The following is a 17,274-nucleotide window of genomic DNA, read 5'->3' on the forward strand; positions in this document are numbered from 1 at the left end:
TCCAAATGTTATCAGAAAAATATAAAAAAAATTCTAAGTCCTACAGTTTTTAAATTACAGTGATTATGTGTTATCCACGAAAAAGTACACCCTGTTCCAGTCTTATGACTCTTGTTGCTACAAATCTTTATCTGCAGTCACTTACATTATGCTGAATAGTGCTCCAGTAATATGGAATCATATTCTTGCCAACTCTGGAAAACATTATTAGTTTTAGAGGAACCAAATACTCTGAATAAAATTTTATACTTTAGTGACTGTACTGAATAAATTATGTATTAGTGCAAATTTCACCAAAGTTACATTTAATAAGGATTATAAAATGGTATAGCACTTTGCACATTATTTCTTAAATTCGACACAAAAAAAGATTTTTCAACGAAACTCCGTTTCGATGAATTTATTTGAACTTACTAAAAATTCTTCTAATGTACTCAAATCATACGTTACGAGGTTCGTATGCACCAGACAACACTTTGCACGCGATTTGTTATCATCATGTTGAAAATCAGCGAGGATCTCTTGTCAAACAACATTCTGTTTACCCGTGATTTCGCTTGCAGCATTCGTCGGCAATATTATCGCTAGACGAACTGGTGTTGTGCATCTCGAGCCATCGTAGCATTTTAGCTGGGTACGTGTTGATTATTTATTTTTTAAATAACTTTACCTTCAATTCCTTGTAGCGGTGCAAAAACTCTTTCTCGACAAACAAAGAATATTTGATGCTTCAATTTGATCAACATAACTTAATCGGAGGATTCACTCATTTCTTTTTTTTTTGGGGGAAATGATGAGTAATTGTACGTAAGGGCTCATGTACACCATACCACTACCGCGTCGATATGCTGTGTACATGAATCTGCCGCATCCGTTCCTTTTGATTTTACTACACATTTGATAATGTGTTTGTGAACATCAGTTCCTCTAATAAGTCTAGTAATATTGCCGACGAAAGCTGCAAGCGAAATCATGAGTAGATAGACAATGTGGTTTGACAAGAGATCCTCGCTGATTTTCAACATGATGATAACAAATCGCGTGCAAAGTGTTGTCTGGTGGATACGAACCTCGTAACGTATGATTTGAGTACATTAGAAGAATTTTTAGTAAGCTCAAATAAATTCATCGAAACGGAGTTTCGTTGAAAAATCTTTTTTTGTGTCGAATTTAAGAAATGATGTGCAAAGTGCTATACCATTTTATAATCCTTATTAAATGCGCCAACTTTGGTGAAATTTGCCACTACTGGCGCCATACATAATTTATTCAGTACAGTCACTTAAAGTAAGGTGAAAATTTTATTCAGAGTATTTGGTTCCTCTAAAACTAATAATGTTTTCCAATCTAAAGCAGTTGGCTAAGAATTTATGATTCCATATTACTGGAGCACTATTCAGCATAATGTAAGGAAGACTGCAGACGAAAAAATAAAGATTTGTAGCAACAAGAGTCAAAAGACTAGCACAGGGTGTACTTTTTCGTGGATAACACATAAGTCACTGTAATTAAAAAACTGTAGGACTTAGAATTTTTTTTATATTTTTCTGATAACAGTTGGAACCTTGCTGATCATCTAATGCCCGTTGGACGTCGATTTCAGGGACACCCTGTATACATAATGATGTATCTGCATCCACTACTTTATGATAATGGCGCACAGTTGCGGCATCATTACACAATATTGATAAAATTATGTCTACTAGGCACAAAATTATCTTAATCTTGTGATACGGATACGTATACCTTCATACGTACCTACTTACTTCAATTACGTACACATTCAAAAACAAGCACCTACCTTAAACAAAAACAGGTAGGCAATATCTCCAGTAGCTACATACTTTCATACGATAAAAAATCAAAGTACAATGTAACATAATAATATTTCGTATTGTAAATAAGAAACTATTTGTAAATAAACAAGTGACCAGCTTGTAAACTTTAGCATTTAAGATTTTATTGAATAAAAATATAAAATTATGTAAACCATGTTTATTTGTTCCACAGAGAAGAGAGGTAAGAAGTTTCTACAATCTTGAACTGGAAACAAACAAAAGTTCCCATCCAACGCTTTCATTAAGTAGGTGGCGTTATTATAGCAAGAAAAATTGTACCATAAAACTACCTTTATAAATACGACTTAAATAAATATTTTTAAAATTAAATTAGAGCACCTATTAGGTACTCCATAAACCAATTGGTAAATGTGCAAAATTTGTCTAAGCAGAAGTAGCTTGTATGCTACTTTGGGGCCAAGGTTTTACTTTTTACATAAGTAGCAATAAAATGCAAGCACCATGTTGTACTCACACAATAACGATTAGTGTTTTTCATGGCACCTTCAATACTTTTTAATTGTTCAAAAAAGAAAGGATTTTATATTTTTAGATAGCTATGATGGTACCAGTACAAAATTAAAATATGCATAGCCATCGTATGCCATCGTGGCCAGTAGGTTTTACAGTAACTTCATGAGTCATCTTGTATCCAATGTAAATGGGTATTTATGGGTATTGCCATACTATATGCACCTATCGAAAAATTCTGAATGAACTGCCCGACCAGGGAACTAAACCAGAAACTTCTTCGCAATAGCAATTGCAGCCATTCGACCAACAAGCGTCTTCAACATTTATTAGTATGTTCTAAAATTCTCAGTATCAAGCAAGCCTAATAGGTAAAAACCAACAGAAATGATAAAACGAATATTCAATAAATATAGTTTAATCACATTGGTATACATACCTTTTAAACATTTCTACAAAATAAACCTTATAGGCATGAGAACAGTAAACAGGTGACAATAAAGTTTTAATAGCTTTTTTCAGTAGGGTTACTAATCTATGTGACATGATAAAATATATACTTTATACTTAAACTACATTTTCCTAACAATGAAAGGTAAAATAGCCAAAATATAAAATATACAATCAATTTATACTTCCAAAAGGTCTATTATGTAATAAAATATTCAGGTCCTTTATTTCCTATATTTCCTTAAAATATTACAAGAGAGCAAGAAAGGATCAATAGAAATCCAATGCCTTTCCTATTTACAATAAATAGCCCTGAATATCATGTAGCCTAAGAGACCTTTTTAAAAGTAGACCTTCTCAATAAATATCTTCTCACTGGGTAAATCCAGCCTTTTCACATTTTAAATGCTACTATAATACTTAAGTCTAAGGACCCATAAATGTTGTAAGCAAAAAAATAAACTGACACTGAGATTCTCATAACAAGAATAAATATTGTGAAATGGAATGCTTGTAGCAGAACCTAACAAATCTACAAAGAGGTGAAATACAGTAAATGCTTGAAATATTTGTGTGGAAAAGAAATATTGTGACAATATTATCTTTCTAGTTATAATGATGCTATTATAATGGTGGTAATATTCATAGCGGTGCCTACAACCACAACTAATTTTTAATACATCAAAAAATATTGATCAGCTACATTAAATTATTTTAATAATGTTTCTTCTTTTTGGGTCCACTCTGTTCCGTTGAGTCCTCATTGTCAGACTCCTCACCTTCCTCGCTATCATAACCCTCCGTGCTGTCATCACTCTCATCTTCTTCTTCATCTACTTCATCTGCACTGTTCTCTGCTTCCAAATTCTGCATGTTGCCATTACCCACTTAAACAATAGTAAAAACTTAGATGAACAATCATGAAAATTTTGTAAAGAATATAAACAGCATTTTCTTCTTAATTTGATATTAAAACCTTATTAATGTTATTGTGTATTGAAGTAATTATTAATATATTCTACAATACCGTCATCTTCATTGAGTCATATTATGTAGATTTTAAATGTAAAAGGTTTTTCTGTTACATAGCACTCTATGTAACAGAAATACCTAGAGGAGTAGAGTGCACACCAACACATCTCTGATAGCTACCTATATATTATTATGTGATGTCCATATTTACATGACAGAGTACCGCAGCATTGACATGCTATGGTGGGACATCACAAGTGTCAAGATGATAGTTGTACTCTATCAAAAACTTTCAATAATATTATCACATCTAAGTCACAATATGGTCCATGTTTACTATAAGCTCAGATCCTATAATTATAAATGGTGATATGTTATCCATGTGCCCTACCTAACTCATAGGGACCCGACCTGGGAAGGTTGGACTAAGGATTCTGTGCCACTGAGTATCCATAAGGGTGGATCTTTAATGTGTAATTGATAATCACCTATGTATGGCTAGATATAATTATACAAAACTACACCAATTTTCGCGTTTATTCCGCTTTTAATTTTATTGCAGTTTTTTTTTTTTTCTGGAGGAATGCGTTTAATTTGGTAGAGAAACAACCATGTGAAGCCGGGGTGGGTCGTTAGGAATATTGTACTTACACATTTGACCCAATTCATCAAGATCTTCTATCATCTGAGTTAGTGCGGCATTTGCTTGAACTTGAAACTCTTCCAGCGTAATAGGCAAGTTCCCATCATGAATTGGTTTAGCAATTGTCTGAACTAACTGGCCATGTTTATTGACAGTTAGTTGAATTTGTGGTAGCTTTTTAGTCATTTTGATTATATGATTTTTGTCTTTACGGCTTAAAGATCTGGATAATAACAACAAGAAAATAAAATATTTGTGTTATTGATCGAACTGTCAAAGTGCGTAATAGACTCTATGGTGCTCCATTTTGTTGGTCTATGAGTTGGTGATTTTTCGGATAAACATTAAAAATGATAAAATATATCGAATAAATACCAACTGAGAATTTATCCTATTTTAATCGACTATTTATCCATTTCCTTCTATCTATGATACGTTGATACGTGAGCTTGTCTATGGTATAGTTATCTTTCTCTATGGTACTGTCTGTAAAGTGTAAATGTCATGACATTATCAGCTGATTGATTAGTTTTTTTGAACACCGTAAAGTTACAATAGAATCAAGTTTTTTCAATCATTATGTAAAAACTATGATAATATGCGGGAATTCGGCAGATTTGGTCCCCTCATTGGTGCTGTAGACGAAGGAACTTCGAATGTCAAGTTCCTGGTAATATATAAGTAGTATAAAACTACTAATCAGAGGTTGCATGGAGTACTCTTAACATCAATATTTATTACAGGTGTTTGCTGCAAACACATCCGAAGTATTAACTTATCATCAAATTACTTTGAAACGTTTTAGCCCTCAAGAAGGTTGGGTTGAACAAGATGCACTAGAAATTTTAAATGCTGTATTAGAATGCATTGAAGTAAGTCTTATTACTATCCTTTATTGCCATAATACATATAAAAACATTATTTACAAAATAATCTTCAGTGTAAATATTTACAATACTTTAATACCTGGAACATTGATTTTACTATTTTATTGTAAACAATAAGTGTCAAACATCTTTATGCTCTGGTATATTTACAACTTTGATGTAAATTACAGGTGACTACTGACAATCTGAGAAAGTTAGATATCAACCCAGAGGATGTGGTTGGCATTGGCATTACAAATCAGAGGGAAACCACAATTGTTTGGAATTCAGTCACTGGACAGCCTTTATATAGTGCCATAGGTAGGTGAGAATGTCATAATTAAAATTACAAAAACTTATAATATTTCTTCAACTCACTATTCCCTAAACTTGATGAATTTCAGTATGGTTGGATGTGAGAACAGCTAACATTGTGGATGAACTAACGAGAGTCAAAAGTCCACAATGTGTGAATGCTGTGACCCAGACCAGTGGGCTTCCATTATCCACATACTTCTCATCTGTAAAACTGAAATGGCTACTTCAAAACGTGCCTGCAGTCAAGGATGCTGTCAGGGCCGGAGAATGCATGGCAGGCACTGTGGATTCCTGGTTGATTTGGGTATGTCACATACTTTAATATTATGTTTTATTGATTATATTAATTAGTTACATCATTATTAGACTGGAGTAGTAAAGAATTTATTTTAAAAAAAATATGTACTCAAAATATTACATTTCATTTTTATATTTTACCTGTAGTATTTTTTTTTAAATATTAAAGTATAGAAATGTAATCTATTAAAGATATACTCAAGAAAGTACATAAAACATCTGTCTTCCTTATTTCAGAACCTTACTGGTGGTTGTCATGGTGGAGCGCACATAACAGACGTCACGAATGCCTCACGGACACAGCTTATGTCACTACGTAGTCTGCAGTGGGATAAAGGACTGTTGCGGTTCTTTGACATACCAGTACAGATTCTACCAAAGATTAAAAGTTCAGCTGAAATATATGGTTACATTTCAACAGGATCCTTACTTGGCGTACCTATTGCTGGGGTCAGTTTCTATTATTTTTACCCGAGTAACTACAGCGAAGCCTACAGGAGGTTAATGTTTTTCCTGTGTTTGTATTTCAAAGTTTTATATTATGTTTATTATATTTTATATTTGGTATTTATTACACAAATTAAGTGTTGTGTCCGAACAATTTACATAATGGTGTTTATTTTGTTTCTTATCCATAATCAGTCTTCTTTATGTTTTATATTCAAAGCACACAGTATGCACTTATGTGAGCTTGGCTGATATGTAATTGCATATGCATATGATAACTCAAAAAATTCAAAGAGCATTTTTAATACTCCAAAATGTACAAGGTACATAGTATTTGATTTTGATACATAAAAACTACTATTTACTCTTCTGTAAGATATGATTTTATTTACTTAAATGAAAATAGCTTATCATACACTTTGTGTAGCTACTAGCAACTTGTTTATCTGTGATAAGTAGGTACTATGCACTTACCTCTATTTGTTCATGATATTGTGATTTGATAATATTTTAAAGTCAAGTACAATACTTTGTCTGCAGTGTTTAGGTGATCAACAAGCAGCTTTAGTTGGACAAGGATGCATGAGATTTGGTCAGGTCAAATGTACTTTCGGCACTGGATGCTTCTTATTATACAATACAGGTATGTAAGTATTTTCAACCGAAGTATTTGACGCATATTCATATATATCATATTCATTCATAATCATATTTTAATACAGGTCTAATATAGGACTTGTCAATGATAATTACAAAATAACTTACTTGCAGGCGATTCGATCATCCACTCACAACAAGGGCTATTATCTACAGTGGCTTACAAATTAGGACCAGATGCACCTCCAGTGTACGCATTAGAAGGATCAGTTGCCATTGCAGGTAAATCATGTTCTTCAATCAACTTAATTAGCTAGTTTCTTAGACAAATAATCTCATGTTATATGTTTATGGTTTTATCTAGGCGACACGTTACAATGGCTGAGAGATGGATTGGAGCTTATAACGGATATTCAAGATACAGAGGCATTAGCATCCGAGGTAAATGATGATGACGAAGGAAGCATTTGTTTTGTACCTGCATTTAATGGTTTATACTCCCCCTATTGGAGGAAAGATGCTAGAGGGTAGGTGTATGATACAGTTTTACTAATAGGTACTAACAATTATTTTTAGTGCTCTTTGCTTTCTCTACCCAAAACATGACCCTTACTTCATTCATTGTTTCAATTTTGCATTATTCTGAAATTTTGTATTTCCAGCATAATATGTGGAATTAGTGATAAGACGCGCCGAGAGCACATAGTCAGAGCAGCTTTAGAATCAGTGTGCCATCAAACACGAAGTGTGGCCACAGCCATGGCGACTGACTGCGCTCCATTGGGGCGGCTACTTGCCGACGGCGGTATGGCGCAGAATACACTTCTGATGCAAATGCAAGCAGATATTCTTGGAATTCCTGTGGTATGACTAGAAATAAACAGTTCTTTCTTTTTTCTTATATACATGTTAATATTAGACTAAATAAGTTTATTCCATTTTTCAGATTCGACCTCTTATGATGGAAAGCACAGCTCTTGGGGCTGCGATTGTAGCTGGTCGAGCATTGCGAGTGTGGCCAATTTCTACGCCATGCCCACCAGCCGATACATTCATACCAACTATTAGTTCTGAAGGTATATGTATAAACCAATTGTGTCCTGTGTTTTGCCTAATTTTGCTATAGGTAATATATCAAAGTATTTATTTACTTCATCTATGAGAGATATTAAACTAATTTAACTCAATTCAAAAAGAATAATAAGTGTCATATAATGATTTGTCAATAAACTTTTGGTCTCATATTCAATTCCAGAACGCGACATTAAACGGGTCCGATGGGAAAAAGCTCTCAAAAGATGCTTAGCATGGACTACAGATGGCAAAGAAGAGGAAAACGAGTTATGTTCTGGTAAATATTATATTTACTTCTTTTTTAATTTCCATTTAAATTCAGAATAGTTGAGGTAAAACATACTTGACTTGACGGGGCACTGCCGTGCCCCCAGATCTGTAAAGTCCTTTATTGCAACCTGTTCAAATAGTACCCCTTTCTTCATTTCAGATGAAACAGACCGAACAACTGCTGCTATACCTCCTGGTTTGTTTTTCCTTGGAACAGCTCTTTTAGTGATTATAGCAGATAAATTAAAAGCTATCTAATCTATGGGTTTAACCCGTGCCATCGCCAAGTCATTAGTAGAACAACTCTATGTACCTCCAAAGTTAGTTTTAAAGTATTAATTTATTTATAGCTGAATTGTTGTTTGTTAATAATATATACAGTTAAAAATTATATCATTTATTTATTAAAAATCACAAACTTCCGTAAGTTAAGAGAGTAAATTAACAGTACCTGCACTGTACTCAACCAATAATCATTTAAATAAAAAATTGATTTTGTTGTCACAAAAACAAGTTATTATTAAATGATTTTAATGGTATAAAATGCATGGACTATCGAAATATTGCTGTATCCCTTACAATAAATTACATTATACATGAGATGCATTAGGACTTAGGAGTAATATAGATAAAAAATGTTAGTCCAGCAGAATGTTATCAAACCATACAATAAATAGACAACTTCAGCCTTTTATAACAGCGATGGGGCGCAGTTTTACAGTCTTCTTGCTAATGCCAGCTGCGTGACAAGTATCTACGACATCTGTAACATTTTTATACGACTCTGGTGCCTCTTCCATCACTAACTTTGGTGAAGCAACTCTAATAGAGATTCCCATATTTTCCAGCTTTTCCAAAACTTCTTTATAATCTATGTTCCTTCTTGACTTTGCCCGGGATAGTGCACGACCCTGAAAATATAGATAAATTATTAATTAAAATCCAAATAATCATATGTAAAAGGAAATTAAGCTAATCAATTATGTATTTTTTTAATGAAGTCACTTACAGCTCCATGGCAAGTAGACCCAAAGGTTTCAGTCATGCCTTGATGAGTTCCAGTTAAGACATAGCTGCAAGTACCCATAGTTCCACCAATCAGCACTGGCTGGCCAGTCAACTGATAATCCACTGGTATCAGAGGATGATGTGGAGGAAAAGCTCTGGTTGATCCCTGAAATAATATTTTTGGTAAATATAGCACAATATAGAAATAATACAACTTTTTTAAACAATAGAACTCATAAAGAAATATTACCTTCCTATGCACCAATAAGGTCTTTACTTTTCCATCTACCACATGCTCTTCAACCTTGGCAATATTATGAGACACATCATATATGACATGCATGTCTAGATCATCAGGTGCCATTTTAAATTGCTTTGCAAATGCCTGTCTGGTCAAAAATGTCATTGAACTTCTATTAACCCATGCAAAGTTAGCTGCTGCTGCCATTGCCTTTAAGTAGTCTTGACCTTCTACGGAATTTATTCTTGCACAAGCCAATTGCCGATCATTTGTATCAATCTCATCTCGTTTCATAGCTTTCTCCATTTGGACTAGAGCATCAGTAGCAACTTGGTGGCCAAAACCTCTACTGCCAGAATGAATCATAACACACACTTGACCAATTCTTTCAATGCCCATTTTTCCTGCAGCATATTTATCAAATATTTCATCTACAACTTGTATCTCAGCATAGTGATTACCAGCTCCTAGAGTACCCAGCTGTGGCAAACCTCTTTTCTTAGCTCGAAGACTGACTTTTGAAGGATCAGCATTCAGCATACGGCCATATTCTTCACAATGCTCTTTATCTTCAGCCCAGACATAACCTTCTCTGAGAGACCAGTCCATTCCCATTTCTAGGGCTTCTTCCAGATCTCTGGCATTCATTGGAATTATACCCTTAGAGCCTACTCCCACTGGTATATGATCAAATAAACTCTGGGCAAGTTGTTCCTATTAAAAAAAAATACATGTAAATAATATTATTACATTCCTGACAAAAGATAAAAAAAATATATCAACACAAAAAGTATTTTGAAGATAAAATTGTTAAACTATAAACAAAGCAATGTGAATATTACCTTTATTGGCTGGACATCTTTCTCATGAAGATTAGTTCTCAAAAGGCGAACACCACAGTTGATATCAAAACCCACCCCTCCAGGTGACACTATTGACTTAGGGTTACCCATGTCAAAAGCTGCCATATTTCCTGCAAGTAAAACATACTTCAATATTCCATACCAGTTATCAAAGTATTGCATCATAAATGGCAACAATGAGAACAGACAAAAATATTTAATTTATATTGTCTGTACATAATATTACATTATAATCTTGAGAATATAAAAGAAAAATAATGGATTAAAAATACAATTTCCTCTTCTATACAATTATTCATTGAGTTAGAAGAAACCAGAAACTTGAAGGGACTAAATTTTCCAAAGTGGCTGCTTATTATTTTGCCACAAGTATTATGAAATACCAATGACTAATGCAATAATTTTATATCAGATTAGTCAAATATTTATTATTTGAAGTGTCCAGAAACCTGAAACTTTTTTGAAATGCCTAAATATTAACTACTAGGAATACATATTATCTAGTTAGAATCAACTATTCTAGATTTTTATTACACTACAGCAATAAAAGAAGAAATCAAGTCTCAAAAATATATTCACCTATAGCGAATCCGTAACCAGAGTGTACATCTGGCAAACCAATAGACCGGCCCACGATACCGGGCAATGCCGCAACATTAGCTATTTGTTTTACACCTGGAAGGAACCCTCCCGTCATTCCAGGTCTACAAGAGTTCTTCAGTTCTTCTAACATTAATTTTTCGAGTGTAGAATTCACATAAAAGACGCCTTCTACATTCATATTTGGCTGAAAACCCATTTTGATTTTCCAACAATATGGATTTATCTTTTCAAGATACTTTAATTCTTCGTTGTACTGACGAACAACCATTTTGGGGCTTTTAGCAACCAAATACTAAACTTAACGTTGAACAATAGGATATAAGAGCAGTATTTTCATAGATTTTAAGCTATTGTAACGAATTGTTACTGACTCGAAATGCGATAAAATTCTAATCAATTTAATACATGAGTGTGTGACGTTCTGACAATTTGACATATCAGAAATGACATTTTGACATTAACTAGTGATGTAGTAATGCTAGTTGATTAGGAGTACCATAGCCAACAACTATTATAGTTTATTTTAACAAGTGGCTTTAGTTTTCGTTGCAGATAACTTTTTATTTTTTTGGACTACTTAGGTACTAAATATATTAAACTATATTAACTAAATAATTATAATAACTATAACAAAATTTTTACAACTTATTCACAGATGAAATAGATTTTTGACAAATTATTTATGTGTCACTGTCATCTGTCACATTCTCCATTTTCGTATGTTCTTTGGGTTTCATAATCAGGTTGTCTTGTGAAAAAATATTTCACTGGTTTTAAAACTAGATAATCAGTAATACAATGGCTGCATTAATTAAGCTACGTCAGATGCCTCTTGTTCAAAGATGTGTTTGGAACCATCTAAGTCAAACAAGCCGTGGAATTTCCACTTCGAAAAAGAATAGTGATAGCGCTGCTACCGCTACTGCAGCCAAACCTGAAGACAAAAACTGGGTGAGCTATGGTTTCGACTACAAGAGTAAAGAAGAAGACACCAATGCACACAACGCTTCATTCTTTTTCTCCGTTACATTGTGTTTGGTTTTCGGAGGATTTGCTTGGGCCTACGCTCCTGATACACATTTGAGGGATTGGGCTCAGCGAGAAGCATTTTTAGAACTACGTCGTCGTGAAAAAGCTGGTCTTCCTCCAATTGACCCTAACTTTATTGACCCCAAGCAAATTAAACTACCCAAGGATGCTGATCTCTGTAATGTTGAGATCATTATTTAATTTGTTTTTAAAAGGTTACTTCTTGTAATCATTTTATTGTAGATATTTTCACTGAATGAATAGTAAACTTTAAACATGTACATTTCTTTTATTTAATTTAAAAGATTTCTCACAGTTTCATAATGTTGGGTTCAAGTCAACCATCCACAACACCAGTGAGTCTACTATACTGTGATTGTAAATAAATAAGAAATTTAGCAAAATACATGATTTGTTTTCCATGGGAATGTGTTTTATTTACAGTAAATTATGCTTTATTTCAACTAAAACAATACAAATTCAATGGTCAACAGGGAGTTTATCTTTAAGGTCCAAATTATCAGAAGTTCTAACAAACTACTGCTACTTTTTGGGTTTCTTTTACTTACTTACTGCACTTAAAAATTATGTTTTCTTATCAGCTGTGACCGACAGTGACAGTCAAGGTCATATTTTGTTTGTCAGCTATAGCTGACCATGGTGGTCAATAAGTTAATATCACACATTCTCCAAAAAGATTGGCAAGCAGTATTCAATACATATCATCCACTATTTGGTTTTCTTGGGATGTATTTAATTTATATGAAAATTACAATATGAAGATGTTACTTTTTCCGATCTGAAATTGAATCAAAGACTCCATTCTTAGTAGTCACAAATAAAACATAAATAAGTCAGATTTCTTTATTAAACTCACTCATAAAAATTATATATAATTGACAAACATTTATAGGCATCAAATATAAAATTATCTCTTTGCATTCACACTGGGACTCAACGCAACAATAAGTACACACTACAGATATATTCTTATCTCCTATACAGCGCGCAGGTAGACTACTTTCCCCCCAGTCACAGCTACATAAGCGGAGTCACCAGCCGAGGCATACAGGGAATTGATACAACCACCAAGATTGATATCTCCAGCTGCTTCCAGTTTGTCACCAGCTATCTTCCACCGGCGCACGAAGCCATCCCAACCGCCGGTCCATGCGTACTGCCCACTTGCGGACAAACTTGTTACGATCATGTCGCTTACCTGAAAAGTGTAATGTAGGTATACCCTATAGTAAAGTACCCAGTAATAACTTCACGTATAGGTTTATAGGTTTTTTACAATGGCCGCCGCCAATCGACGTTTGAAACACCAGGCAGAGGCGTTACAAGTGCGTTGCTGGTTTTTTGGGGGTTAGGAATTTAAGGGTTGTTGTTCGGGAATCGGGGATTGGGAAGGGGGTAATTGAGCCTCAGGTAACCTCACTCACACAACGCAAGCGTTGTTTCACGTCGGTTTTCTGTGAGGCCGTGGTATCACTCCGGTCGAGCCGGCCCATTCGTGCCGAAGCATGGCTCTCCCACACTTAAATCAACGTACAGTTGATCAAAGGATATGTAAGATACCTATTATGTTGTTTCGTTTCATAGTTTACTGTCCACCTACTGGGTAAAATTTTGTTGGTGGGTAAAGAATTGCACAGGTGCAACTGTAACTTTTACAAGTTTGTTTCCGGGGATTGCATACTACACATAGGCTTATGAGTGCCTAAATTGAGACAAACCTTGACTTCATCGAGGGATTTGAATGTAGAGTCAACGGAAGCATCATGTAACCGCAAGCTATTGCCATCTCTGGACATGAACAGGAGTCTGTTTCCAGTTATCTGTAAGGGAGCTCGTCCTTCCATTGTATGTCGTGTCATAAAACGTGTCTTCGATTCCTCTGAAATAATAAAAGTTTGTCAACTACACTGCCAATGTCGGGGTATTATAAAAGTTAGAATATCACTACAACAATTAACGCCTGTCGTCTAATAACAGGTTTACTTACAACAAACATTTGCTATTAAAATTAATAAGGAGTCTACTATCATTTCCATAAATTACTTTAGATATATACTAATAACTATAAAGTAATACCTATATTTTTTTAATTTTAGGATGATTACATTTTTTATGTATTAATTCGGTATATAATATAGATAGATAAACTTACCAGGTTTTATTTCAGTGGCTGTAACGTAGAGATCCCGAACTGTAAACAGGAATGGAGGGCTGAAGCAAAGATCTTTTACTTCTTCCAAAACATTGTATTGTGCCTTTATCTCATTCTTTTCATAGATAATAATCTGAAATATTAACAATAGAAGATAGATAAGTCAACTGCGTGTAGTAAAGGTAATTTACTTTATTAGGTATACAATTTAATGAAGTATCCTAACTAACCGTTACCGTTGTCAAGTGAATGAGTAAATATATCTAAATAATCTTGCGTACTTTAGTACTTTATTTAAAAAAAAAACCTACCACCGTAGCGTTAGGTACAAGCTTTAATATTGAAGATAGGTAGGTATGTTTAACGTATTATGTAGATATATTTACTTCCTCCATCGATCAGTACAACTTTAATTTTTATTTTTATAAGTCTTTTAAACTATAGGTTGGACCTATTAGAGTTAACAGAAGTCGTAATTTTATTTCCTTTATCTTGCCCACTTACATTGCCGTCCTCATCGCCGGCGTAAAGTTGTCTGTCATACACATGCAGGGCTCCCACATCAGCTCCAGTAGAAGATAGCTCGGTGACCTGGTCCCCCTTCATGGACCACACCCGGATTCCTCCGTCGTTTGATGATGAGTACAGGGTGTCTCCGTCAGTAGCCAAGGCAAATGGCTGCACTGCATGCGCCGTCCATGACTCTTTCGGTGTTAAATTAGTATCAAATGCCTATAATGAAAATTCAATTCGCCCTTAAAGAAATTATTTAAATAGGTACGTACTAGATATGTATGTAGGAAGTGTGTAATGCATGTATCTAAGTTATTAATCTGGGTAGGTACATATTATTATATCCAGTTATTCCTTGCTCCTTTGGTGAAAATAATGAAGCTCCCGCAATGTCAATGACATATGTATACCTAAGTACCGATCGTGAATTTGTGATGGTGGGCTATTCTAGTAGATGTACGAAAGGTTAGATATAAGGTATTCGGATTAGGAATAATTAGGTATTAATTGATCGAAAGGTTTTAAAAAGTTAGTCAAAATGGATTTGAGCTAAACAAAAGTATTAAGAACATTAATATCTTCATAAATAAATAATTATAAGTATTAGGTATAAGAAGTTGCCCATTTACTTACTTTGATCGACCCGTTTTCAGAGCCAACAAACAATTTGTTGCCCCAGGTCAACACACACGGCTCAGAATCAAGTTTCGTTTCAGCTTCAATTTTCAAAGACATGTTTTCAAAATACTCTTATGCCTACTTAGATATGTAAACTATGAAATAACTAATTGAAGAGTGCTAGTAAATGCGTCCAGTCTGTTTTAAATATCTGTGAATACTGCTCCTTGTGCCGACAACTCCAAAGCTATTTGTGACCAAAATAAACGAAAGCTGCGTGGCTTTGGCGTCCAATGATCTCTGCGAAGTTTCCGTACAGAAATAACAATTCTAGACAAATCTAGTGATCGCGATCGCGGGAAGTAATGTTATTATGAACACAAAAATTATATCACGGATCCGAAGTTGTTTTTAACTAATTTTATACTACAGCTGCTAAATATATAACTGAACCTTGTTTTTCGAGAATGTTTACGTCAAATACGTAAACAGTTTTATAATACCTGAATTTATATTCGTAGGTTTCCTGTTTTTTGTCAGGGAATATCGCGAAAATTCGAGTCTTAAACCAATCTTAATTAGATTTTTATTCTGAAAAATATTACGCTTGAAACCATTTCAAAATCGGTTTTGCCAAACCGAGATGATTTTTAAGTCGATTAAAAAGTTCTTGTAGCACTGTCAAAAGTATTTCGATCACATGCAGAGCTAAATAACTCTACGTAGCCGTCCTAAATCATACACAATTTTACACTAACTTAAAGTAAATTACTACAGCCCTAGCTCGCAGTTCGTAGCTCGTAGCAGGAAACAATGTTTTCCCGCTATTAATCTCGTGCAAACCGTAGAGTGTAGTCTAGAAATTGTATACCTATGCATGGTCCGGTCATTTTGTTACTAGTAAAACTTCTTACTTAGAAAAGTAATAAGTATGCCGAATAGCAAAACACACTAAAAACACTGCTACGCGCTACGTGCTACGACCCATACACTACGAACTATGCGCTACGAGCTCCGCGTTACGAACTTCACGCTACGGCTACGAAGGGCATGCGACGCGCTACGGCTACAATATTTCGTCGTAACTTAAGTGTAAAATTAGGACATAGACTTAGGGCTGAATATGTATATAGAGTTAGAAACTTGACTATACATATATGATATCTAATTACTTTTTAAGGCAGTTGTCCCACCGGCAACGATGAACGAGTAACGAGTAGAGCTAGAACTAGCAACGAGTTAGCGAGACGCGAGGAGCGAGTGCATAGTTCCGATATTTGTGTAGCTCAGCTATAAGCGAGTGTGCGAGTGAGGCGGGCGATTACTCGCAATGAAAAATGACTACCTACTGGTTGTTCTCTGGCGTAAGTTCTAATCGCTTGGCGAGTGTCGCCGAGCGAGTGTTATCTTTCATAGCTCTTGTCGCGCAGGCGACAAACTAGTGAAGCGAGCACTCGCCGGCAGTGTGAACAATCAGCGATCAACTGTTTGTATATGCATCTCTTTTGTTTAAACGGAAAGTATATCTATTGTACGTTTCTTGAGCGAGAAAATAGCCGATAGTCGTTTTCTCGCCGTTGGTGGGACAACTACCTAACGGTGCAAACTCTAATATGATTTCGTTTTGGTAATATTTAGGTAAAATTAAAAGGTTTTTGTGGGTGTTAAATTTATCATTCAAATCTCCACCCTCTATTTTATTAAGGGGTTGAAGGGATTGATACAATTTGTTAGTACGTAATAGTAAGCATAGACTTAGTCCGCTGCACTAATTTCCATATTGTTAGACAGTCATGTCTATTAGCTATTTTAGATATCAATACTACAGCATAATTAAAAATTTGTAAGAATATTGATTGACTCAATATTTAAACACGAAACTTATTTTCCAGTAATCAAACTTCGAACAATGGACCAACAAAGTTACCAAGTCATCAGATAAGTAGTGTTGGTGATTTAAAAAACAAAAAAGAACAATAATCT

At 34.5% G+C, this 17,274-nt stretch overlaps 5 protein-coding genes across 5 annotated transcripts; 2 read left to right on the forward strand and 3 right to left on the reverse strand.

Annotated features, from left to right (window-relative positions):
* Positions 1 to 2,711: 2,711 nt before the first annotated feature.
* On the reverse strand, positions 2,712 to 4,666 carry LOC118266701 (parathymosin). The gene is made up of 2 exons (XM_035580200.2): positions 4,383 to 4,666; positions 2,712 to 3,646 (listed from the first exon to the last, which is right to left on the reverse strand). Exons 1-2 carry the CDS (start codon positions 4,558 to 4,560, stop codon positions 3,474 to 3,476), a joined length of 351 nt encoding a protein of 116 aa, XP_035436093.1. The 5' UTR covers positions 4,561 to 4,666; the 3' UTR covers positions 2,712 to 3,473.
* A 204-nt stretch (positions 4,667 to 4,870) lies between these two features.
* On the forward strand, positions 4,871 to 8,634 carry LOC118266934 (glycerol kinase-like). The gene is made up of 12 exons (XM_035580584.2): positions 4,871 to 5,044; positions 5,118 to 5,246; positions 5,432 to 5,561; positions 5,645 to 5,862; positions 6,093 to 6,305; positions 6,843 to 6,945; positions 7,074 to 7,181; positions 7,264 to 7,426; positions 7,562 to 7,763; positions 7,846 to 7,975; positions 8,155 to 8,250; positions 8,404 to 8,634. The coding sequence occupies exons 1-12, from the start codon at positions 4,973 to 4,975 to the stop codon at positions 8,499 to 8,501; spliced, it is 1,662 nt and encodes a 553-aa protein (XP_035436477.2). The 5' UTR covers positions 4,871 to 4,972; the 3' UTR covers positions 8,502 to 8,634.
* On the reverse strand, positions 8,625 to 11,379 carry LOC118266935 (RNA-splicing ligase RtcB homolog). Its single transcript, XM_035580585.2, has 5 exons — positions 10,935 to 11,379; positions 10,335 to 10,465; positions 9,502 to 10,206; positions 9,253 to 9,417; positions 8,625 to 9,154 (listed from the first exon to the last, which is right to left on the reverse strand). The coding sequence occupies exons 1-5, from the start codon at positions 11,224 to 11,226 to the stop codon at positions 8,927 to 8,929; spliced, it is 1,521 nt and encodes a 506-aa protein (XP_035436478.2). The 5' UTR covers positions 11,227 to 11,379; the 3' UTR covers positions 8,625 to 8,926.
* A 270-nt stretch (positions 11,380 to 11,649) lies between these two features.
* Positions 11,650 to 12,411, forward strand: LOC118266694 (NADH dehydrogenase [ubiquinone] 1 beta subcomplex subunit 11, mitochondrial). Its single transcript, XM_035580180.2, has one exon. It carries the CDS (start codon positions 11,757 to 11,759, stop codon positions 12,186 to 12,188), a length of 432 nt encoding a protein of 143 aa, XP_035436073.1. The 5' UTR covers positions 11,650 to 11,756; the 3' UTR covers positions 12,189 to 12,411.
* Positions 12,412 to 12,837: 426 nt separating this feature from the next.
* On the reverse strand, positions 12,838 to 15,556 carry LOC118266693 (uncharacterized). Its single transcript, XM_035580179.2, has 5 exons — positions 15,307 to 15,556; positions 14,665 to 14,892; positions 14,161 to 14,293; positions 13,727 to 13,887; positions 12,838 to 13,206 (listed from the first exon to the last, which is right to left on the reverse strand). Exons 1-5 carry the CDS (start codon positions 15,406 to 15,408, stop codon positions 12,985 to 12,987), a joined length of 846 nt encoding a protein of 281 aa, XP_035436072.2. The 5' UTR covers positions 15,409 to 15,556; the 3' UTR covers positions 12,838 to 12,984.
* Positions 15,557 to 17,274: the final 1,718 nt, after the last annotated feature.

The sequence above is a fragment of the Spodoptera frugiperda genome, chromosome 23 (assembly GCF_023101765.2).
Source record: "Spodoptera frugiperda isolate SF20-4 chromosome 23, AGI-APGP_CSIRO_Sfru_2.0, whole genome shotgun sequence".
Lineage (NCBI taxonomy): Eukaryota > Metazoa > Arthropoda > Insecta > Lepidoptera > Noctuidae > Spodoptera > Spodoptera frugiperda.